This window comes from Budorcas taxicolor, chromosome 10 (assembly GCF_023091745.1).
Source record: "Budorcas taxicolor isolate Tak-1 chromosome 10, Takin1.1, whole genome shotgun sequence".
NCBI lineage: Eukaryota > Metazoa > Chordata > Mammalia > Artiodactyla > Bovidae > Budorcas > Budorcas taxicolor.
In genome coordinates this window covers 83,224,234-83,247,778 of record NC_068919.1, presented here as the reverse complement: position 1 = coordinate 83,247,778, position 23,545 = coordinate 83,224,234, and the positions used below count along the sequence as shown (strand labels likewise).

Below are 23,545 nucleotides of genomic sequence, written 5' to 3'. Positions count from 1 at the left end.
GTTGGTTTTATTTATTTTAAATTTATATTCTTATTTTTGGCTGTGCGAGGTCTTCATTGCCGCACACAGGCTTTCTCTAGTTGTGGGGCTACTGTCTAGTTGGGGTGCACAGGCTTCTCATTTGTGGTACTTTCTCTTGTTGCAGAGCATGGGCTCTACAGTGTTTGGGCTTCAGGAGTTGTGGCACGTGGGCATAGTTGTACTGTATGTAGCATGTGGAACCTTCCTGGACCAGAGATTGAAACCATGTGCCCTGCAGAGTCTTAACCACTGGACTACCAGGAAAGTCCAGGATTTTTATTAATGTATGGTCTATGATTACAGTGTTACAATTTGCTGGGCCTGACAGATTTTTTACCATGGAGATGTTTATGGAAGAAAGTTTGAATTTGCTGCCAGGCATCAGCTTGTGCATTTGAGTGAGCCTTTGGCTCACCTCCATGGAATACTGGTTGGCCCAAAACTGCATGCACAGAGGCTCTACAAAGAGGAAAATAAGGTGGGTCAATACAATGGCCAGTTCCTGGATAGTAGATTATCTGGGGTCTGTCTTTCCCATGGGCTTGTAACCGTTCAGAGGCTATATGAGCATAGACTTCACTCTTCCAGTTATGATCATCCATGCTAACAATAAACAGGAAGGGCCCCTGGGCCTTTTCCAATGGAATAAGACTTTGGTGGTTGGTTTTCTCCAGTGGGTTGCCCCAAATATCCACAAAATTTAAAAAGCCTGACTCAGTGATTGTATATTTTTTTAGGTCATAGCTGAGCTCAGGAATAATCATATCTTTGTAATGCAGAGGAGCTAATGTGTTGGCCACACAGGCATTAATAACTACAGTGGCTGTGATGCTGTTCAAGAAAGAGGCCATTGAGAGACACAGGTCACCTCCTTTGGAATAGCCAAGAAGCCCAACACCAGGGCCTTTCACCTGATGAAAAGAGAAAATGAGAACAAGTTTAGAATTCATAAATGGAGAATTTAACTGTAATTTTACATTCTCTAGGCAGCTTTCTGAAATGTCATTTGCTTTCCGTCCTTGTGCAACAGCCCACAAAGTTCAAATATATTTTCTAATGAGCAAATCAATTAATTTCTTAGTACACAGGGCCTCCACGCCTCCATTTATGGCAACTGGGTCAAGAGTACACACAGAGGCCCATATACCCTACACCTAAATACTTTAAAAAGTTACAAATATTTAAAAGTTAAATACAATATATTTTTCCTGTAACCTTGATAAATACATCTCCATAACAACTTATAAGCTCAGGTTCAAATTTTATATCTTGGAACTCCTTGGAGTTCTATACTGGAACATGGCATGGGGGGAGCACCAGCCCCTGCCCGTCTCTGGTTTTTAGCCAACTCTTCTTCTCTTCCCATCTCTGGCTCCATCATGTACCTTAAGAGCCCCCTTACACATGGACACCCCAGCCTATATGTTTAAGGCCTAGGTATATTCCCATTATGATTATACAGTGGAAGTGAGAAATAGATTTAAGGGCCTAGATCTGATAGATAGAGTGCCTCATGAACTATGGAATGAGGTTCGTGACATTGTACAGGAGACAGGGATCAAGACCATCCCCATGGAAAAGAAATGCAAAAAAGCAAAATGGCTGTCTAGGGAGGCCTTACAAATAGCTGTGAAAAGAAGAGAAGCAAAAAGCAAAGGAGAAAAGGAAAGATATAAGCATCTGAATGCAGAGTTCCAAAGAATAGCAAGGAGAGATAAGAAAGCCTTCTTCAGTGATCAGTGCAAAGAAATAGAGGAAAACAACAGAATGGGAAAGACTAGAGATCTCTTCAAGAAAATTAGAGATACCAAGGGAATATTTCATGCAAAGATGGGCTCGATAAAGGACAGAAATGGTATGGACCTAACAGAAGCAGAAGATATTAAGAAGAGGTGGCAAGAATACACAGAAGAACTGTACAAAAAAGATCTTCAAGACCCAGATAATCACGATGGTGTGATCACTCATCTAGAGCCAGACATCCTGGAATGTGAAGTCAAGTGGGCCTTAGGAAGCGTCACTACGAACAAAGCTAGTGGAGGTGATGGAATTCCAGTGGAGCTATTTCAAATCCTAAAAGATGATGCTGTGAAAGTGCTGCACTCAATATGCCAGCAAATTTGGAAAACTCAGCAGTGGCCACAGGACTGAAAAGGTCAGTTTTCATTCTAATCCCAAAGAAAGGCAATGCCAAAGAATGCTCAAACTACTGCACAATTGCACTCATCTCACACGCTAGTAAAGTAATGCTCAAAATTCTCCAAGCCAGGCTTCAGCAATACGTGAACCATGAACTTCCAGATGTTCAAGCTGGTTTTAGAAAAGGCAGAGGAACCAGAGATTAAGCTGCCAACATTCGCTGGATCATGGAAAAAGCAAGAGAGTTCCAGAAAAAACATATATTTTTGCTTTATTGACTATGCCAAAGCCTTTGACTGTGTGGATCACAATAAACTATGGGAAATTCTGAAAGAGATGGGAATACCAGACCACCTGACCTGCCTCTTGAGAAATCTGTATGCAGGTCAAGAAGCAACAGTTAGAACTGGACATGGAACAACAGACTGATTCCAAATAGGAAAAGGAGTACGTCAAGGCTGTATATTGTCACCCTGCTTATTTAACTTCTATGCAGAGTACATCATGAGAAACGCTGGACTGGAAGAAGCACAAGCTGGAATCAAGATTGCCGGGAGAAATATCAATAACCTCAGATATGCAGATGACACCACCCTTATGGCAGAAAGTGAAGAGGAACTAAAAAGCCTCTTGATGAAAGTGAAAGAGGAGAGTGAAAAAGTTGGCTTAAAGCTCAACATTCAGAAAACAAAGATCATGGCATCCGGTCCCATCACTTCATGGGAAATAGATGGGGAAACAGTGGAAACAGTGTCAGACTTTATTTGGGGGGGGGCTCCAAAATCACTGCAGATGGTGACTGCAGCCATGAAATTAAAAGACACTTACTCCTTGGAAGAAAAGTTATGAGCAACCTAGACAGCATATTCAAAAGCAGAGACATTACTTTGCCGACTAAGGTCCGTCTAGTCAAAGCTATGGTTTTTCCAGTAGTCATGTATGGATGTGAGAGTTGGACTGTGAAGAAGGCTGAGCGCCAAAGAATTGGTGCTTTTGAACTGTGGTGTTGGAGAAGACTGTTGAGAGTCCCTTGGACTGCAATGAGATCCAACCAGTCTATTCTGAAGATCAGCCCTGGGATTTCTTTGGAAAGAATGATGCTAAAGCTGAAACTCCAGTACTTTGGCCACATCATGCAAAGAGTTGACTCATTGGAAAAGACTTTGATGCTGGGAGGTGCTGGGAGCCAGCGTGAGGAAACCAGCCCATGGCAAAGGTCATGAGGAAGGAGGCTTGACATACACAAAGGTGGGATCAAACCTCAGGGGTCCTCCTGGACATTCTCGAGCATCTACCCCCAAAACCAGAGTCTGCCTACCTTACTACATTATGCTTTCACCTACACTGCTGACATTACGGGGGGCTTTCCCCCACCACCTCTCTCTGAAAAGGAGTTAACCTAAAACTCCAGTTAATACATCTCCTGGGCATGACAAGACTGTTTCAGTCCACAAGGTCCTCTGATGGCTCTCTAGCTTGCCTGACAGGTTTGTCTGGCCACATGTGATTGTTCACAGCCTCCCAACTGTGAGAGGCATGAGATGCTTTAAACTTTGTAAAATCAAATTCTTTGGAGAAGTTAGAAAACTATTAGTATAGTATTAGCGAGTTAGTTAGAAATTATACTGGTGGAAGGTTTCATTGTTGAGCCAATATTTGCTGCTAAGCCTCCATACCCCTTGCCCCTTATACACATTGATGAACATAACTAGCATATAGGAGGAATAAGTATTAACCTTTGATATTAATCATGTTAGACCTTAGGCTAAGTAAATTCTTTTCTTGATTATAGCCCACTGCACCTTTGCTCTGTAGGAATGCAACTTTATCTGGTGCCTTTGGAGAGTGGTGCCTGATTTAAGAAAAATCATCTTTGGGGAAAATAAGTTTTCTGGTTGACTAATCATCATCAGAAAGGGTCATAAAATGTTAGCAGGCCTCTTGGCTGGAAGATGATGTAAATCACCTGAGAACTCTGTATATCGGAAGGAATGCAGGAAGAAAGCGTGGTTTCAATAAGGGTCAGGACTACTGACCCCACATGACTTTGTATTTTCCATTTATCTCTATGTATAACAAAAAGTATAAAAGCGGACCTGGAAAATAAAGAAACGGACCAGTTCCTGGAAAGACTGGTTTCCCCCTTGTGGTCTTTTTTCATTTTCTTCTTTTCTGGCTGAATTCCCATCTGGAGCACCGAGGCTCACCGTGTCTACTTATTTGCCCTGGCTTCTAAGACCCACTCGAGAGGGAGCCCAAGGTGGGGCACCCTCCGCTATTCAAGCAGGCACCAGTGGCCTATGTAGACGGTGCAAACCCCTTTTCTCGGAGTTTTATTGGTTCTCTGCGTAAACCAAGTTATTCGGCCTCTTTTCTCCACTAATTTTCCTACTACACGATTCTTTTCTAATCTCTTTCCATATCTTTAATTAAACAATTTTCCTCTAGACGCCGACTCCATCCCCGCTTCGAATTACCCTGGATCCACCAGGGCTGGACCCTGGCAGGGAGGGATTGAGGGCAGGAGAAGAAGGGGACGACAGAAGATGAGATGGCTGGATGGCATCACTGACTCGATGGACGTGAATCTGAGTGAACTCCAAGAGTTGGTGATGGACAGGAAGGCCTGGCATGCTGCGATTCATGGGGTCACAAAGAGTCGGACACAACTGAGCAACTGAACTGAACTGATATTCCCATTAATGGACCCAGAGAAGCGGCATAGGGAAGCAAGATCAGAGCTGGTTGGCAGATAATTCTGGGGTTCCAGGTCTAAAGGGCATGGTGGGAGGGGCACATGGTTTCCAGGTAGACATATTCCCTTGGTCCCTCAAACTCCACACCCTGTGGGCAGGAATGCAGCCAAAGGAAGGCCAGAGAGTGGTCATCTAAAACAAAAGGCTCCCAGCCTGTAGTCTCTTCTTGTTCCTGGGGCCTATAACCCATAAGTAAATCATCAGTTCAAGATCATCTAGGTTTAACAGCTTTGTTGAGACCAGTCCCTGAATTCTAACAGAATTAGACCTTGCAGCACATCTTACTCCTTAACATTAGAATGTGTGGGTTTTTTTAAGTCTAGATAGTAGCAAAGAGTATGTATTCCATTCCATTTATAATAATTCCAAAATGTTTTAATTAACTTTTTCAGTCTCAAATAAGAACTTTATCTACAAAACCATAACGCAGTTAATACACTTAACAAAATTAATGATTCCTTCACATCATCAAATTCAAATGCCTTTATTCAAATGTCACCGATTCCTTCAAAAATCTCTTTATAGGCAAACTTTTCTCCTCTACACATTTGCATTAATTTTGGGGGGGGGTAGGGGGCACGCATGCAGGATCTTAGTTCCCTGACCAGAGATCACACCTCTGCCCCTCGCAGTGTAAGTGCAAGTGGACCACCACTGGACCACCAGGGAAGAACCTACATTAATCTTATAATTGAGAAAAATTGAATCCCAGAGAGGGCACCTCCTTTATTCAGGATTATAAGGCCACTTGGTAGTAGACCCAGAACCAGAACTTAAGGTTAGTGACTTTTAAGTCCAACTCTTTGAATTCTGATCAAGAACTAAAGGGAACTAAACAGTTGAGTCACAGGGGATTGAAGATAAACAGGTAGAAATGAAAACAATAATCCTAACAACTTTTGAATAAGCCTTTGTGTCTCATGTCATATTTCCAGCCTTGGGTGTCCTGGCAGAGCTTTTGGATCCAGCCCTGTGTTGGCTTCACCTGCTCTGCTCTGCATTCAGGCAAGCACCAGAACCCACCTTTGGATGCTGTAGCATGAAGTCCACAGCTTCTTCAAAATACTCCAGGCACACATCATTCAGATGTTCAGGGAGGTCTTCGAATCTGAAATAAGCCAGGGCAAGCACAGCAAAACCATGTCCAGCCAGAAGGCTGGCCCTGTATTCACAAAGGCCACCACTACTTCCAAACAGGTCGAGGATTCCAGGGAAGGGTTTGCTGCCTGGAGAGCACCACAAATCATAAGGGTTTTAGGCACGAAGAAGACATTCTTGAGTTTCAGAATTTGGTCAGCAAAAAGGATTTTTTAAAGCAAGGAAGGTTGGGCATGAAGTGGGGGTGTTAAGGTAGAGGAGGACTCTTTTTACTTTCTTTTTTTTTTTTTTTTTCCTAAATAAACTTTGGGGAGAAGGGGGGAACAAAATGCCTTATTTTCTCCAGAAATTTTCACATATTTGCAAAAAACAATAATGATAATACAAACCAAGTTAGAAATAACAGCATGAAATATACATTTCTACCAAATTTTCCTTAAAAAAAAAAAAAACCTGAGAATGCTTTGATTTAGCTGTAAAACACTCTACGTATATAAGGGATTATTAGAATATACTCCCTAACTCCTTATGCTCTCTGCTCCAGCCTTAAAGAATGCCATCCCTAAATGTGCCCTGTTCTCATTGACCCCTGAAAATGGTGTACACTATTCTCCTCCCCTCACCACCTTTTTTGGCCTGGTTGATTCATCAGTCTTCAAATTTAAGTTTAGATCTCCATTCCTGGTAGCTTTCCCAACCTCCCCCACCAGCCCCCTCAGGCTGAGTTGAATTAGGTAGCTTTTTATTTGTTCCTACCAGCACCCTGGGCCTACAATTCCCATATCATAGCACTTACCATTCATCGGTCCAGCTATAGTTGCCTATATACTCTATTAGGTGGGAGGTACAGTGAGGCGCATGTCTGACTTTGCTAGTTACTGTAAGTAGCATAATCCTTGATTTACTATATATTTGTTAAATGATTGAACTTTTCTACATTGTTTACATAACGTCTTTGAGTCAGAACACAATAAATTTTAAGTGGGCCACAGTAGTACTGAAAGATAACAGTTGACTTAATTGAAACATCATGGTTGGGCAGTGAAAAAAATTTTTAAAAACTGAAAGTCTTTAGGAGATTCTTATTGAATCAGTCAGCATTATTTATTGAGCTTCTATTATATCCCCGTGTAAGCCTCTAGGAATATAGAGATATGGAGATATGTAAGTCACAATTCCAGTCCCAGGAGTTCAGAGTTGAGTGGGCAGCGACCAGTTAAGGTTGTAAATTGCTAAGAACTGTAAGAATAAAGTAGGGCTTCTTGTTTTGGAGAATAATCACAGGATTCAGTTTAGGGATTCTGTGAACAGTGGCAGCTCCAGCAGTTGTATATAGTAGGGGTTTCAGTCAGGAATTTGGTTGGAAGGGGTGGGTCAGCTGTTCGGTTTGCAGACCACTTTTACCTAGCAAGCATCTTGTTTTTACTTAGACTAGGGTTTCTAACCTTAGCACTATTGATAACTTTGAGCAAGATAATTCTTTGTTGTGGGGCTGTCCTGTGCATTGTGGGCTTTTCACATCATCTCTGGCCTCTACCCACTAGGTGCCAATAGCACCCCCTCCCCCAGTTGTGATAAGCAAAAATGTCTCCAGATATTGCCAAATACCCTTGGAGAAGGGAAAATCATCCAGCTTGAGAACCACTGACAGACGGTTTATGACAGGAGGAGGGGACCTGCAAGCAGTTTGTTTGTTTTTCAGTAAGTTTGATGTGAAAGAAGGCAAAAATCATTCTTGCACGTCAGCAGAAATCATTGCCTGATATTAGTATTAATATCTGAGATACAGCTGTGTGGCTGGCACGTAAGCAGCATAAATGTCCTTTTTGAGTCGGCTGAAGGCACTTTTAGCATACAGCTAACGGAGAAGGAAATGGCAACCCACTCCAGTATTCTTGCCTGGAAAATCTCATGGACAGAGGAACCTGGTATGCTACAGTCCATGGGGTCTCAAAGAGTCGAACACGACTGAGCAACTTCACTTTCAAGGGAGTGGCAGTACCTCCAGGCAGTGCACTGAAATTTACAGGAGAAACTGTCACCCAGAATTCATGGTAGACTCTGGAGCTTGGGGGCGAGTCTGGAGAAGTTCCACAACCACAGGGTTCCGTAGGCAGACAAGGGGCCGGCCAGGGCCTCGGGACTACACCCAGCTTTCCACAACAGCCTGGGAAGGGGGCGGCTCACCTGGCGGCAGGAAGAGCGTGCCGCGCACCCGGCCCGCGCGCACCGGCTCGCGCCGCACCCCGGGCGCCAGGAAGTCGCGCTCGTGCACCGCCCGGCCCAGGAGCCGCTGGGCCTCGGGTTCGTGACCGTCGAGCACCTCCAGCTCCACGGCGAAGGGCGTCTGCACATCCCGCTTCACCAGCCGCATTAAGGGCTCCTCAGGCTCCAGAGCCCAGAAGAGCCCCATGGGCTCGAGCCCCGCGAAGCTGCCGCCCAGCGCGGGCGCGCGCTCCAGGTCCAGCAGGCCGGCGGCGTCGGCGCAGTAGCGCGCGTGGGCCCTGAAGAGCGCGCCCTTCTCGTCGCGCAGGGACGCGCGCAGCGTGACCGGCTGCCCCGGCGCCAGGCCGCGCACGGCGATGCGCACGGGCTCGTCCCAGCGGCAGCGGCCGGCCGGCTCCAGCGTCACTGTAACCGCCATCCAGATCCCGGCGGAAAAGGCGTGGCCAGTCGGAGTCAAGGGCAGGGCTTGGCGTCTCTCCACCTCCTTAAAAGGCCTTCGCAGTTGGAACCTTAGAGCTACTCCCGTTGGTGGTCGTAGGGACACTCGCTAAACTGCTTTGTGAGGTCTCCTGGAGTATGTGCAGTCCGCTATTGCTTGAGTGGAAGAAAGGTCTGCTAAAGCAAAAGTTACCGTTAATTATTAGTCCTGCAGTCCAGAGTTCAGTTCAGTTCAGTTGCTCAGTCGTGTCCGACTCTTTGTGACCCCGTGAACCGCCGCACGCCAGGCCTCTCTGTCCATCACCAACTCCCGGAATCGACCCAAACCCATGTTCATTGAGTCGGTGATACCATCCAACCATCTCATCCTCTGTCGTCCCCTTGTCTTCCTGCCCCCAATCTTTCCCAGCATCAGGGTCTTTTCAAATGAGTCAGTTCTTTGCATCAGGTGGACAAAGTATTGGAGTTTCAGCTTCAATATCAGTCCTTCCAATGAACACCCAGGACTGATCTCCTTTAGGATGGACTGGTTGGATCTCCTTGCAGTCTTCTCCAACACCACAGTTCAAAAGCATCAATTCTTCGGTGCTCAGCTTTCTTCACAGTCCAACTATCACATCCATACATGACCACTAGAAAAACCATAGCCTTGACTAGACAGACCTTTGTTGGCAAAGTAATGTCTCTGCTTTTAATATGCTATCTAGGTTGGTCATAACTTTTCTTCCAAGGAGTAAGTGTCTTTTAATTTCATGGCTGCAGTCACCATCTGCAGTGATTTTGGAGCCCAGAAAAGTAAAGTCAGCCATTGTTTCCACTGTTTCCCCATCCATTTGCCATGAAGTGATGGGACCAGCTGCCATGATCTTCATTTTCTGAGTGTTGAGCTTTAAGCCAATTTTTCACTCTCCTCTTTCACCTTCATCAAGAGGCTCTTTAGTTCTTCACTTTCTGCCGTAAGGGTGGTATCATCTGCATATCTGAGGTTATTGATATTTCTCCTGGCAATCTTGATTCCAGCTTGTGCTTCTGTCAGCCCAGCATTTCTCATGATGTACTCTGCATATAAGTTAAATGAGCAGGGTGACAATATACAGCCTTGACGTACTCCTTTTCCTATTTGGAACCAGTCTGTTGCTCCATGTCCAGTTCCAACTGTTGCTTCCTAAACTGCATACAGGTTTCTTAAGAGGCAGGTCAGGTGGTCTGGTATTCTCATCTCTTGAAGAATTTTCCACAGTTCATTGTGATCCACACAGTCAAAGGTTTTGGCATAGTCAATAAAGCAGAAATAGATGTTTTTCTAGAACTTTTGCTTTTTCGTTGACCCAGCGGATGTTGGCAATTTGATCTCTGGTTCCTCTGCCTTTTCTAAAACCAGCTTGAACATCTGGAAGTTCACAGTTCACGTATTGCTGAAGCCTGGCTTGGAGAATTTTGAGCATTTCTTTACTAGTGTGTGAGATGAGTGCAGTCGTGCAGTAGTTTGAGCATTCTTTGGCATTGCCTTTCTTTGGGATTGGAATGAAAACTGACCTTTTCAGTCCTGTGGCCACTGCTAAGTTTTCCATATTTGCTGACATATTGAGTGCAGCACTTTCACAGCATCATCTTTTAGGATTTGAAATAGCTCAACTGGAATTCCATCACCTCCACCAGCTTTGTTTGTAGTGATGCTTCCTAAAGCCCACTTGACTTCACATTCCAGGATGTCTGGCACTAGGTGAGTGATCACACTGTCGTGATTATCTGGGTTGTGAAGACTCTTTTGTGTAGTTCTTCTGTGTATTCTTGCCACCTCTTCTTAATATCTTCTGCTTCTGTTAGGTCTCTACCATTTCTCTTTTATCGAGGCCATCTTTGCATAAAATGTTCCCTTGGTATCTCTAATTTTCTTGAAGCAGTCCAGGGTGGTGAGTGTCAAAATAGAGGAATAAAGACTACCGAGAGCTAAGGGACTGGGAAAGATACTGGCAGTTCCAAGAAGCATTTAATATTAAAAAGCATCCCAGGTAATTGTAACTCAGGGGATCTGTTGGAAACATAGTCCTAATCCTACCCTTGTCCCTCAGTCCTGTTACCAAGAACCCATAGCGGCTTCCAGAGTAGGTAGGTGTTTATGGAGTGCAACCTTCCTGAATTCCAGTCTGACTTACTTCTTAATAGTGATCCTTAGCAAAGTACATAATTAAGCCTCTGAATCCAGTTTCCTTATCTGTAAAGGATTTATTGTGATGGTTAAATAGGGGATGACTATTTAACCTATTTATTTAAATAGGATGAGATGGTTGCATGGCATCACTGGCTCAATGGACATGGGTTTGGGTAGACTCCAGCAGTTGGTGATGGACAGGGAGGCCTGGCATGCTGCAGTTCGTGGGGTCTCAAAGAATCGGACACAACTGAGTGACTGAACTGAACTGAAATAGGTAAACACAGGCTTGATGCTGCCGTGATACTGTAGTAGATCTTCAGTGGGAGTTTTGTTCTTCAATTTGGTGCCAAAAATCTTGGTGCCTTGTGCACCCATACCAAACACATATAGAGACAGAGATTTGGAGGAAAGAGAAGTGAAGGTGAAAGTCGCTTAGTTGTGTCTAACTCTTTGGGACCCCATGGACTATATACAGTCCAAGGAATTCTCCAGGACAGAATACTGGAGTCTGTAACCTTTCCCTTCTCCAGTGGCTCTTCCGAACTGGAGTGGGTAGCCTTTCACTTCTCCAGTAGATCTTTCCAACCCACGGATTGAACCCAGGTCTCCTGCATTGTGGGCAGACTCTTTACCAGCTGAGCCACAAGGGAAGCCCAAAAATTCTGGCTGGAGTGGGTAGCCTATTCCTTCTCCAACAGATGTTCCTGACCCAGGAATCGAATTGGGGTCTCCTGCACTGCAGGCAGATTCTTTACCAACTAAGCTATTAGGGAAGCCCTGGAGGGAAGAGATGACTTTATTCCTTTGCAAGGCAAAGGTGGAAAACACAACAGTCTAACACTTTAAGAACTGTGACCCTGGCCCCTCCTGACCCCGGGAAATTGTGAGAGGTTATATAGACTCCCTGGGCTCCTGGTCTAGGGTAGGTGTTAAGGCTCAAAGTAATAAAAATCTTGCATTCTTCTTCCTCTTTATTTCAAAACAGTCACAGCTAGTGTCAGATAATTGGGCTCAATTGTCTCTGGGTTGTGGAGATTCAGCAGATGCTCTCAGGAAAGAAACTGGTTGCATTGCTCTGCTTATCTTTCCATCCTTATTCAGTAGCTGATCTGAGACTTTTTCTTTCTTATGAGGAGGACAAATGCTTTTAGAAGTTATTCTATCCAGGAGCATTAGTTGTTTACAGTGGGAAAATTAATTCAGATACCTCACATGGAAAAAAAACAGTCCACACATTTTAATATATCAGTATTTAATGTAGTCTGTTAAGTCAAAATTCATGGTGCATTTTAATGTAAAATCAACATTTATCCTCTTACGTCCCAGTTTTTTGTTATCACTTGTCTTCCAGTTTCCTGATTGTCGATTCTCACATTTATATTTCCAGCTCTCATGTCTACTCTGAGATTCAGACTTGTTGGTCTAATTTCGTATTTGGCATCTTCATTTGGATGTCCAATAGGAAAACATAACATGACAGAAATAGAAATCTTGGCTTTTTTCTCCAGACTGTTCTTTCCTCAGGGTTCTCTGTTTCAGTAAATGGCATCACTGTTCATCCATTGGCTTCCCAGATGGCTCAGTGGTAAAGAATCTGCCTGCAATGCAGGAGATACGGGTTCGATTCCTGGGTTGGAAAGATCTTCTGGAGAAGGGAGTAATCCTAATCCCACTCCAGTTTTCTTGCCTGGGAAACCCATCAACAGAGGAGCCTGGAGAGCTACAGTCCATGGGGTTGCAAAAGACTCAGACAGGATTTAGCAACTCAAAACAAACAAACAACAATTCATCTATTAGTTTCAGTTCAGTTCAGTTCAGTCGCTCAGTCGTGTCCGACTCTTTGTGACCCCATGAATCGCAGCACGCCAGGTCTCCCTGTCCATCACCAACTCCCGGAGTTCACTCAGACTCGCGTCCATCAAGTCAGTGATGCCATCCAGCCATCTCACCCTCGGTCGTCCCCTTCTCCTCCTGCCCCCAATCCCTCTCAGCATCAAAGTCTTTTCCAATGAGTCAACTCTTCGCATGAAGTGGCCAAAGTACTGGAGCTTTAGCTTTAGCATCATTCCTTCCAAAGAAATCCCAGGGCTGATCTCCTTCAGAATGGACTGGTTGGATCTCCTTGCAGTCCAAGGGACTCTCAAGAGTCTTCTCCAACACCACAGTTCAAATGCATCAATTCTTCAGCGCTCAGCCTTCTTCACAGTCCAACTCTCACATCCATACATGACCACAGGAAAAACCATAGCCTTGACTAGACGGACCTTAGTCGGCAAAGTAATGTCTCTGCTTTTGAATATGCTATTAGTTTAAGCAATCCAAAAAAAAAAAAAAGACAGCTTGGCGTCATTCTTGTGATCTCTTTTTCTATCCCATCATCAAACTCTGCTGCTCTACTTTGGAATGTATCCTGCATCTGACCACGTTTCATCACCTGCATTGTTAGCACCCTACTCTGTGAGGTGATATCTCGTTGCGGTTTTGATTTGCATTGATGAGTGGTGTTGAGCATCTTTTCATATGCCTGTTAGCCATCTATACACCATCTTTGGAAAAATATCTATTCAGGTCTTCTGACCATTTTTAAAATTGTTTTGTTCTTTTTGATATTTAGTTGTATGGGTTGTTTATTATTTTAGATATAATCCCCTTGTTGGTCATATCATTTGCAAATATTTTACCCAGTTCAGTAGGTTGTCTTTTTGTTTTGTTGATGGTTTCCTTTGTGTAAAACCTGTTAAGTTTACTTAGGTGCCATTTGCTTCTTTTTGCTCATATTTCTTTTGCCTTAGGGGACTGATAAAAAAAAATGTTGCTATGATTCATGTCAAAAAGTGTTCTGCCTATACTTTCTTGTAGGAGTTTTATGGTTTTAAGTCCTTGATTTAGGTTTTTAATCTATCTTTGCTTTATTTTTGAATATGGTATGAGAAAATATTCTAATTCCATTGTTTTACATGTAGAGAAACGCTGGGCTGGAAGAAGCACAAGCTGGAATGAAGATTGCTGGAAGAAATATCAATAACCTCAGATATGCAGATGACACCATCCTTATGGCAGAAAATGAAGAGGAACTAAAAAGCCTCTTGATGAAAGTGAAAGAGGAGAGTGAAAAAGTTGGCTTAAAGCTCAACATTCAGAAAACGAAGATCATGGCATCTGGTCCCATCACTTCATGGGAAATAGATGGGGAAACAGTGGAAACAGTGTCAGACTTTATTTTTTTGGGCTCCAAAATCACTGCAGGTGGTGATTGCAGCCATGAAATTAAAAGATGCTTACTCCTTGGAAGAAAAGTTATGACCAAACTAGATAGCATATTAAAAAGCAGAGACATTACTTTGCCAACAAAGGTCCGTCTAGTCAAGGCTGTGGTTTTCCCAGTGATCATGTATGGATGTGAGAGTTGGACTGTGAAGAAAGCTGAGCACTGAAGAATTGATGCTTTTGAACTGTGGTGTTGGAGAAGACTCTTTTGAGAGTCCCTTGGACTGCAAGGAGATCCAACCAGTCCATTCTGAAGGAGATCAGCCCTAGGTATTCTTTGGAAGAAATGATGCTAAAGCTGAAACTCCAGTACTTTGGCCACCTCATGCGAAGAGCTGACTCACTGAAAAAGACTCTGAGGTGGGAGGGATTGGGGGCAGGAGGAGAAGGGGACGACAGAGGATGAGATGGCTGAATGGCATCACTGAATCGATGGACGTGAGTCTGAGTGAACTCCAGGAGTTGGTGATGGACAGGGAGGCCTGGCATGCTGTGATTCATGGGGTCGCAAAGAGTCAGACACGACTGAGCGACTGAACAGATGGACATATAGCTATCCAGTTTTTCCAGCACAACTTGTTGAAGAGACTATGATTTTGCCATTGCATATTCTTTATCATAGGTTAATTGCTTCCTTCATAGGTTAACTGACCAAAGGTGTATGGATTTATTTTGGGGCTTCCTATTCAGTTCCGTTGACCTATGTACTTGTTTTTGTGCCAGTACCATGCTGCTTTGATGACTATAACTTGGTAATATAGTCTGAAGATAGGGTACATAATACTTCCAACTTTGTTCTCTCTCTCTCTCTTTTTTTTTTTCTCGAGATTGTTTTGGCAGTTTGGGACCTGTTGTATTTCCATATGAATTTTAGGATTTATAGGATTTATTTTACTTCTATGAAAAATGTCATGGGTATTTTAATAGGGATTGCAGTACATCTCTAGATTGCTTTGGGTTCTATGGCCATTTTAACTATTAATTCTTTCAATCCAAGAACTCAATATATCTTTTCTTTTTTTTTTTTTGTAGTCTTCAGTTTTCTTCATCAGTGTTTTATAATTTTTAGAGTATAGGTGCTTCATTTCCTTGGTTAAATGTTAAAGGATCCTCTCTAAGTAGAAAAGAAGATTCATTAGGAAAGGGAAAATCTCACTAAGAAAGGAAAATGTGTAGTAAGGATTGAAGATTAACCACTTAAAGAATCTAGTAAGAAGATTCAAAGACAAAAAAGCAAGTATAACAACAATAAACAGTTAAGGGTAAACATGAAAATGTAAAATCTGACATCGAAAACACAAAATGTAGGTAAGGGGAAGAAAAAATGAAGATGTTTTAGAATGTGTTTGAACTTAAAGGACTAAATGATTACTAGTTCAAAACAAGTAGATATAGATATAGGTCATCATATATGAAACCCATGGTAACCACAAATAAAAAACCTACAATAGACACACAAAAACTAAAAGCCACACAGGCACACTACTAAAGAACATCATCAGCTATGCTTCTCCTTGCTAACTATGACAAAATGGAAGAGGAAGAGGTGAGCTAAAGAACGAACTGCTAAATAGGAAGCAACCAGGGCTTGCCAGATATAACAATAATACTGTTTCTTCTTACAACTTCTCTAGATGGTAAATTACTCCGTAATTAAGACAGGAATTCAGAACGAAGTCAAACCCAGGCTGGATCTGTGTGAAAGACTTTGTTAAGAAAAGATTCAAGGTAGTGCTTCATAAAACATTTCAGAATGGCAAAAGGTCCTCTAAAGCTTTTAAGGTGTACCTAGCATATCCTGTCTATTAAATAATAGAATGTATGGGAACCTTAAGGATGTTTGCCTGCAGCATCATCCCAAGGACCTCCAGATAGAGAAGTTCCTATCTCAAACAGATTTGCAGTGGTGTATTATCCAGGAAAGTGAAACCCACTAATAATTTTCAGAAAACCTGCATAATTCTTAAGAGAATTGTTCTGGTGGAAGCAGAGTCTGAACTAAAAGAGAGAGTATATGAAGTATACTAAGAGAGAATACAAGAAGAGCCGAATCATGAGAAGAGACCCTGAGGAGGGAAAGATTGAGGGCAGGAGGCGATGGGGGCAACAGAGGATGAGATGGTTGGATGGCATCACCAACTCAATGGACCTGAGTTTGAGCAAGCTCCGGGAAATGGTGAAGGACAGGGAGACCTGGTGTGCTGCAGTCCATGGCTTCACCAAAAATCAGACATGACTTAGCAAATGAACAAAAGACAGAGCAAAATAAAAAGAGACGGATGTCTCATCCATTTTGTCCAGGAAACAGTTCCAGGAGGGTTTTTCCGCTCATTTAGGAGCTACAGAGAACAACTCACAGTGTATAAATTGAGCAGCAATGGAAGAATTGGCAACATGTTCTCAGCTGGATTTCAGAATGGCTAGGGGCTGTTATGTGCCTCCCACATTCCTCATTTTTGAACAGGAATGTCTAAGAATTATACTACCACCACCATATCCTGATGTATGTGTATGTACAGTTAACTTCCTTATTTAGTTCATAGGTCTTAAGATTGAGAAGATGCTTAAGGAGCTATACCCAAGGAACTATACCTGAGGAGCTTCATATGTATCTGAGCCTGATATAATTGATGCAGTCTTGGACTTTGAGCCTGAGCATGGTGCTATACTAGAATGAAACTCTGGTGGGAAGGGGGGTCCTTAAAGGAGGGATGGGTGTATTTTACATGTAGGAGGAATGTGTACAGTGTGGCTTAGAAGGCAGATTTTAAAAGGTGATTACAGTGTTTCCCATTCCACATGCTTTTCTAGAGACTCCGCACTCTCCTTTTGAGAGGTAGACTACTATGTTCTCCTTAAAGTTTGTGGGTCTTTGTGATTGTCTTGACCAGTGAAAGTATAAGTCGCTCAGTCGTGTCTGACTCTTTGTGACCCCATGGACGGTAGCCCGCCAGGCTCCTCTGTCCGTGGAATTCTCCAGGCAAGAATACTGGAGTGGGTAGCCATTCCCTTCTCCAAGGTATCTTCCCAACCCAGAGATTGAACCCGGGTCTACTCCACTGCAGGCAGATACTTTACCACCTGAGCCACCAGGGAAGCCCACCTTGACCAATAGTGTATGGCAGGAGTGATACTATGTAGCTTCCAAGACTAGGTCAAAGACAAGGCCATGCAATTCGGCCTTGATATGCTGCCATGCTCACTCTTGGAAGGCAGCCAAATTAGCCACTGTAAAGGCCCACATGGAGAGAACTGAGACCCTGTGAACCCACAGCCCTGCCCAAGATCTTAGCGGACAGCCAATACCAACTTCCCTGCCTGGTGAGTGACAAAAATAGAATGGTCAATGTTTTAAGCTACTATGTTTTAGGGTAGTTTGTTACATAGCAATAGATAACTGAAATACACCCCAAATATAGTCACATAAAACAATACTTTGTTCATAGATCCACAATTTGGACAGTGCTTGACTGGGACAACTCTCCTCTGCTTCAGGATATCTAAGGCCTTCACTGGGAAGATTCAATGGCTAGGGCTAGGATCATCTAGAGGTTTGTTCACTCACGTATCTAGTACCTGAGCTGAGATGACTCGCAGGCTGAGTTCGTTTGGGATGATCACAGGAAGTGCTTACAGTTGGCTTCTCTGTGTATTTGGGGCTTCCTCACAGCATCACAGCCTCAAGTTTGCCAAGCTTCATCAGGTGGTTCAGCCCTCCAAGAGCAAGTGTTCCCAGCAAACAAGGTGAAATCATCATGGCCTTTATGACCAAAGTCACAAAGCCTCAGTTCAGCCCTACTGTACTAACTGAAGCAGTCAGAAACCCATCCATATTGAGGAGAGAGGGCGTAGATCTCCCGCCTATTGGTGCCAGAAGTAGCAAAGAATTAATGTTACGAACAATTTTTCTGGGACTTCCCTGGTGATCCAGCCCTTAAGAGTACACCTTCCAGTGCAGGGAACACAGGTTTGATCCCTAGTCAGGGAACTAGGATCCCATATGCCATGGGGCCTCTAAGCCCATGTACTGCAACTACTGAGCCTACATGCCACAACTAGAAAGAAGACCACGTGGTATAAGTCAGAGCCTGCATGCTGCAACTAAGACCCAATATAGCCAAATAAATAAATATTTTTTAAGAACCAACTTTTCTGTGATATGTTAAATATGATTTTCTTTAACTGACTTGAAGTTAATGGGTGTTATGTCCCCTCAAAACTCAAATGTTGACATCTGAAACCTCAGTGTAATGGTATTTGAAGGTAGGGCTTTTAGGAGTTTGTCAGGTTCAAATGAGGCCCCCATGATGGGATTAGTGTTCTTATGAAACGAGGAAGAGAAACCAGAGGTGGTTTCTCCTCTCCCTGCCAGGTGAGGAGACAGGGAGAAGGTACGTGTCTCTAGGCCAGAAAATGCCCTCACCAGGAACTGAATCTGCCAGAACCTTGATCCTGGACTTCTCAGACTGCACAAATGTGAGAAATGTGTGTTGTTTAAGCCACTCTATCTATGGTATTTTGTTAGAGAAGCCTGAGCTAAGACACAGTCTTTCTAGACTATGTGGTTGATGTTTTTGTCAGTTTTAGAAAATTCACAACCATTATCTCTTCAAATATACCTACATAATGCTTTATAGCTTTGTTGTCAGGGAAAGTGATGATGCCTCTAAGAATGTCACAATATGAGTTTCCAAAGTTTGTTCTTAGACCCAGGAAGCAAGAAGAAAAATAGGTCATAGTCACGCTCCTTTGTATCAGAGTTTTGACTAAACTGTTCCAGAGCCAGATGCTCCCCTTCTTACCATCACTCCTCCTCCCAGGGGATTCTTCTCTAATCTCTATGAGAAAAAGGTCAGTCTGGCTATCCTTCTATCAATACCTTTGTGTATATTTTAGCCAATAAAAATTCTTCTGTCAGTGGTAGTTGAACCAGTAGCAAATGCTGAATGGTCATTCTCTCCCAATGATGGAAAAAGTAACCTAGCATTTGTTCAGCTTTAAATTTCATCTGTGCCTCCAAGTGTTAACTAAAAACACCTAGATGAAAACACAAATTTTAATAGTGGGGATACTTTTTACTATTTTGTATACTTTCAATCCAGTCTTCTACAAGAGGTATGTGTTACATTAGAAAAATTCATTACAAAATAAAACTCCAAAAAGTTTCCTACATCATTAATAACAATGACACGAATTTAATGTTACCCAGGGGACAAATGATTCAGATAAGATTATTAAACACTAGAATCCAACCTTGAATCTCTCTCTCCTGTCAGTAGCAGAGCAGTACGTTACAATTTGGGGGAAGGTCCAAGGTGTTTGGTGAAGAAGGTTAGAATTTGCTTCCACGCATCTACCTGGGCCTTAGAATGGGCCCTGGGCTCCCCACCCCACATTACGGGTTTGTCCAATAATTTGTGCAAAGAAGCTGGGCACATGGGGAAATAAGGAGGCTCAATGTAGTGCCCAGTCCCAGGATAAGAGATGATCTGGGGTTTTTCCTTTCCATGGGCCTGTAACCGTTCAGAGGCTATCTGGGCATAAAGCTCACTCCTCCAGTTATGGTCATCCTGACCAACAATGAAGAGGATGGGCCCCTGGGCCTTCTCTATTGGAATCATGCAGGGGTTCTCACATCCCCCTATAATATCATTCCTTACATCCACAATGTCTAGGAGGCCTGAGAAAGCTACCTTCACTCGCCTCAGGTCATGGCCCAGTGGTGGAATGCTGTTCTTTTTGTAGTACATAGCTTTGTTTCCATTGAATCCAGATCCATTGATGGACACTGTGGCTGATACATTCTTCAAAAATGAGGCCATGGAGAGACAAATATCAGCCCCTAAAGAAATGCCCAGAAGGCCAATGCCTGGGCCTTTTATCTGGAAGAAAAGAAGAGACAAAAGTAAAAAACCTACCCCAGAGAAAAACACTTTTCTAAATGCAACTAGAGAAGCTGCTAGCTTTGACTTGTGAACTGCTCAAAAGATACTCGACCTCAGCTGACAGAGGAGATTCTTTCCTTGTAAAGACTATCTTCCTGGACACGTGGCAAACAAATCTTAAAAACTCACCTCACTGGCAAATTTGGGAACTGGTTGCAAACTTCCAGAGAGTCATGCACTAGAGAATGCTGAGTCATGGAGCCTGTTGAGTTCAGAGCCTCACTCAGGTGGAACTATAACATCAATGTTCTTGGGTATCTAACTTGTGAAAGCAAAGTCTGTCCCAAGAAGTAAATCATTATCAGACCACATCTAAATATATACCGAAACATGGTTAGCTTTATAGAAACAAAGTAAGACTTCAAAGTCCAGTTAAGTAGTTCTTAGCTTCTGAAATGGGTGGACAAGTTTCTATCAAGTCTGAGAACATATTCTGCTATCAGAAATATAAAGATTAAAAAGCATGCAAAGCTAAAAAAAAAACGAGAAACTCCACTTGAAGAAATTTTAATATTACTACATAATTCCCTGAAATAAAATCTCACATGAACTTTACAATGAAGTTAGCAACTTTAATCCATCTGACAGAGAAAGTGGAGTAGGCACCTAAAACCAAGGAAGTCTTCAAAAGAAATGTCTGTGAAAGAAGAAGAGTAAAGCAGCATCAATGCACTTGGCTTAGGTGAGTGCAAAGTGACACCCTCTCTGCAGGTTCTAGAGAGAATGATAAAGGACATTAGGAGAACCTGGGTGTGTTGAAGCATGTAGCACAGGGCTTCTTCAAAGTAGTCCAGGTCTATGGTATCGAATATCTTGGGGAGATCTTCAAAGCTACAATAAGCTAGAGCCAATGTGGCAAAGCCATGGCCAGCCAGAAGGCTGGCCCGATATTCCAACAGGCCTCCTCCAACACCGCAGATGTCAATGATCCCTGGGAAAGGTCCAGATCCTAAAGAAGGCAATATTATAAAGAGAATGTATTACATAATTTATCGAATAATTTGCTTTCCTTTCAGAAATCTTTCTAAAGTAGTTAGTGGGTGCCTGTGAACCAGAGGAAAGAAAAGAACTCTCTGAGTCATTATTGAACAATACAAATTCCAAATTATCTCCAAGGTATACTTGGAGATTCTTCAGTTGTAAAGGAGGGTAACAGAGTCTAATGCTATATCATGGAAGGACGATTTTAGACAGTTGATTTGCAGTGTTATTTTAGTATTGGGCACAGAATTGAGAATCAAAACAAAGGTTTCAAAAGCAAATCAAAACCCTTGGTGTTACCTTTGGTTCAGAGTCTGCTTAGAGGAAAGAAAAAGAGAGATCCTGTGAGGCTTTAGGTGAGGTCTGGAAAGTGATCTGTGGTAGACAGGAGCATGAAAAAGTGGGTAAGGGGCCCAGTGTACGCAGGACACTCGAGAAGAGTGAGGAGGCACGAGCTTCCTCGGCTGTCACCATATCGTGTAAGACCATCATACTGTGTCAGAGCTGAAGGTCATAGAAATCTGCAGTTATTCATCGCCAAGTGAACCTACAGACCCCATCCAGGCCTTTTTTTTTTTCTTTTAATCTACATAATAACAGTATCCACCTCTTTGGGATACAGAGGTTAAATGAGATAATGCAAGCAAACCGCATAGCAAAGTGCAGAACAAATCAAAAGCCTCCATTGTGAATGTGAGGTCACGGATTTAGTCAACATCCTCTTCTCTGACCCTGATCCTAAGCCACCCTTCCCGGGACGCCGTATCACAAACCAAGACGACCTAGAGCACACCCTCGCCAGGCCCCAGCACCCCAGGCTCACCTGGCGGCAGGAAGAGCGTGCCGCGCACCCGGCCCGCGCGCACCGGCTCGCGCCGCACCCCGGGCGCCAGGAAGTCGCGCTCGTGCACCGCCCGGCCCAGAAGCCGCTGGGCCTCCGGTTCGTGACCGTCGAGCACCTCCAGCTCCACGGCGAAGGGCGTCTGCACATCCCGCTTCAGAAATCGCCAAAAAGGCTTCTCGGGCTCCAGAGCCCAGAAGAGCCCCATGGGCTCGAGCCCCGCGAAGCTGCCGCCCAGCGCGGGCGCGCGCTCCAGGTCCAGCAGGCCGGCGGCGTCGGCGCAGTAGCGCGCGTGGGCCCTGAAGAGCGCGCCCTTCTCGTCGCGCAGGGACGCGCGCAGCGTGACCGGCTGCCCCGGCGCCAGGCCGCGCACGGCGATGCGCACGGGCTCGTCCCAGCGGCAGCGGCCGGCCGGCTCCAGCCTCACTGTCGCCGCCATCTCGGGCCCACAGCCGCAGTCTGGACCCTGAGCTTGAAAGCGCGGGCGGCTACTGGAGTTTTTGCCTGAGGCCGGGTGGAGGGCGCTCGGACGTCCGAGGGTGTCAGGCGTCGCCTGGAGCCGAGAAAAATCTGTAGCTGAGCCGCCTCTGGAGGCGTCCCTTTAGGTCTCAGACCCCTGCTCGTTGGAGGTAAAAGCACCGGGTCTTTCTTCTGGCCCAGGGCGGGGCGCACAGGGATTTTCTGCTGTCTATAATGTGGAGTGGAACCCGCCCCGCCCACGCCTCTTTTCTGCCTCAAACATCCCCCGCTTGTTGGAGTGAAGCGTGTTGGATATGGATTCGTAGTGAAACCGGAGCTGAATGCCTTTAGGTAGAATTCCAAGAATACTAGCCTCTCCCAATTTTTTCTAGAACTTTTAATGAGTTATACACATACACGCACACACACACAAAACCCTGCATAAATCCTAAGTGTATATTTCAATGTATTTCGTAACCCGAACGTACTTGGGCAACCGAGCTCAAGGGTCTAGAAACATCATTGCCAGCACCCAAGTAGCACTTTCCCTTGCCCAACGTACTCTATCCTGAGTCCAACAAAACGGGTTCAGTTCAGTTCAGTTCAGTTCAGTTCAGTCGCTCAGTCATGTCCGATTCTTTGCGACCCCATGAATCGCAGCACGCCAGGCCTCCCTGTCCGTCACCAACTCCCGGAGTTTACTCAAACTCATGTCCATCGAGTCGGTGATGCCATCCAGCCATCTCATCCTCTGTCGTCCCCTCCTCCTGTCCCCAATCCCTCCCAGCATCAGGGTCTTTTCCAGTGAGTCAACTCTTCGCACGAGGTGGCCAAAGTATTGGAGTTTCAGCTTTAGCATCAGTCCTTCCAGTGAACAAAACGGGTTAGTTTTTCCCAACTCTGTATTTTACAGCGATGCATCCTCCAGTGTGCCGTTTTTATTGTCTACTTTGGCTCAACATTACATTTGTGAGCTTCATTGCTGTTTTTGAGTGTAGTTGTAGATTGTTCTTTATCTCTGCCAAATAGTACTTTGTTTTGTGATCATAAAAGTATTGGTCGGATATTACTGACTATAGGCTTTTGGTAGTTCCCAGTTTGGGACTCCTAGGTATAGTGCTCTGAATATTCAAGACTATATCTTTTGATTGACATATATGTGCCTTTCAGTGGAGTGAATACCTGGGAGTGGTATTGCTGTATCATAGAGAATGAGAAC

At 44.1% G+C, this 23,545-nt stretch overlaps 1 protein-coding gene across 3 annotated transcripts; it reads right to left on the bottom strand.

Annotated features, from left to right (window-relative positions):
- LOC128054552 (peroxisomal succinyl-coenzyme A thioesterase-like) lies at positions 1-22,306 on the bottom strand. 3 transcript variants are annotated; one of them, XM_052647189.1, is made up of 3 exons: positions 21,850-22,096; positions 5,940-6,142; positions 1-932 (listed from the first exon to the last, which is right to left on the bottom strand). In XM_052647189.1, exons 1-3 carry the CDS (start codon positions 22,073-22,075, stop codon positions 327-329), a joined length of 1,035 nt encoding a protein of 344 aa, XP_052503149.1. In that variant the 5' UTR covers positions 22,076-22,096; the 3' UTR covers positions 1-326. The 3 variants fall into 3 exon arrangements, with proteins under 3 accessions (XP_052503149.1, XP_052503147.1, XP_052503148.1); XM_052647187.1 differs by lacking the exon at positions 21,850-22,096 and adding an exon at positions 8,202-8,658; XM_052647188.1 differs by lacking the exons at positions 1-932; positions 5,940-6,142 and adding exons at positions 19,351-19,982; positions 20,792-20,994 and having other exon boundaries at positions 21,850-22,306.
- Positions 22,307-23,545: the final 1,239 nt, after the last annotated feature.

Coding starts and splice junctions, on each gene's coding strand:
- LOC128054552 (XM_052647187.1), bottom strand. CDS start 8,658: ATGGCGGTTACAGTGACGCTGGAGCCGGCCGGCCGCTGCCGCTGGGAC. Junction 6,143..8,201: donor CACGCTCTTCCTGCCGCCAG/GTGAGCCGCCCC, acceptor GGTGCTCTCCAG/GCAGCAAACCCTTCCCTGGA. Junction 933..5,939: donor TCATGCTACAGCATCCAAAG/GTGGGTTCTGGT, acceptor TCTTTTCATCAG/GTGAAAGGCCCTGGTGTTGG.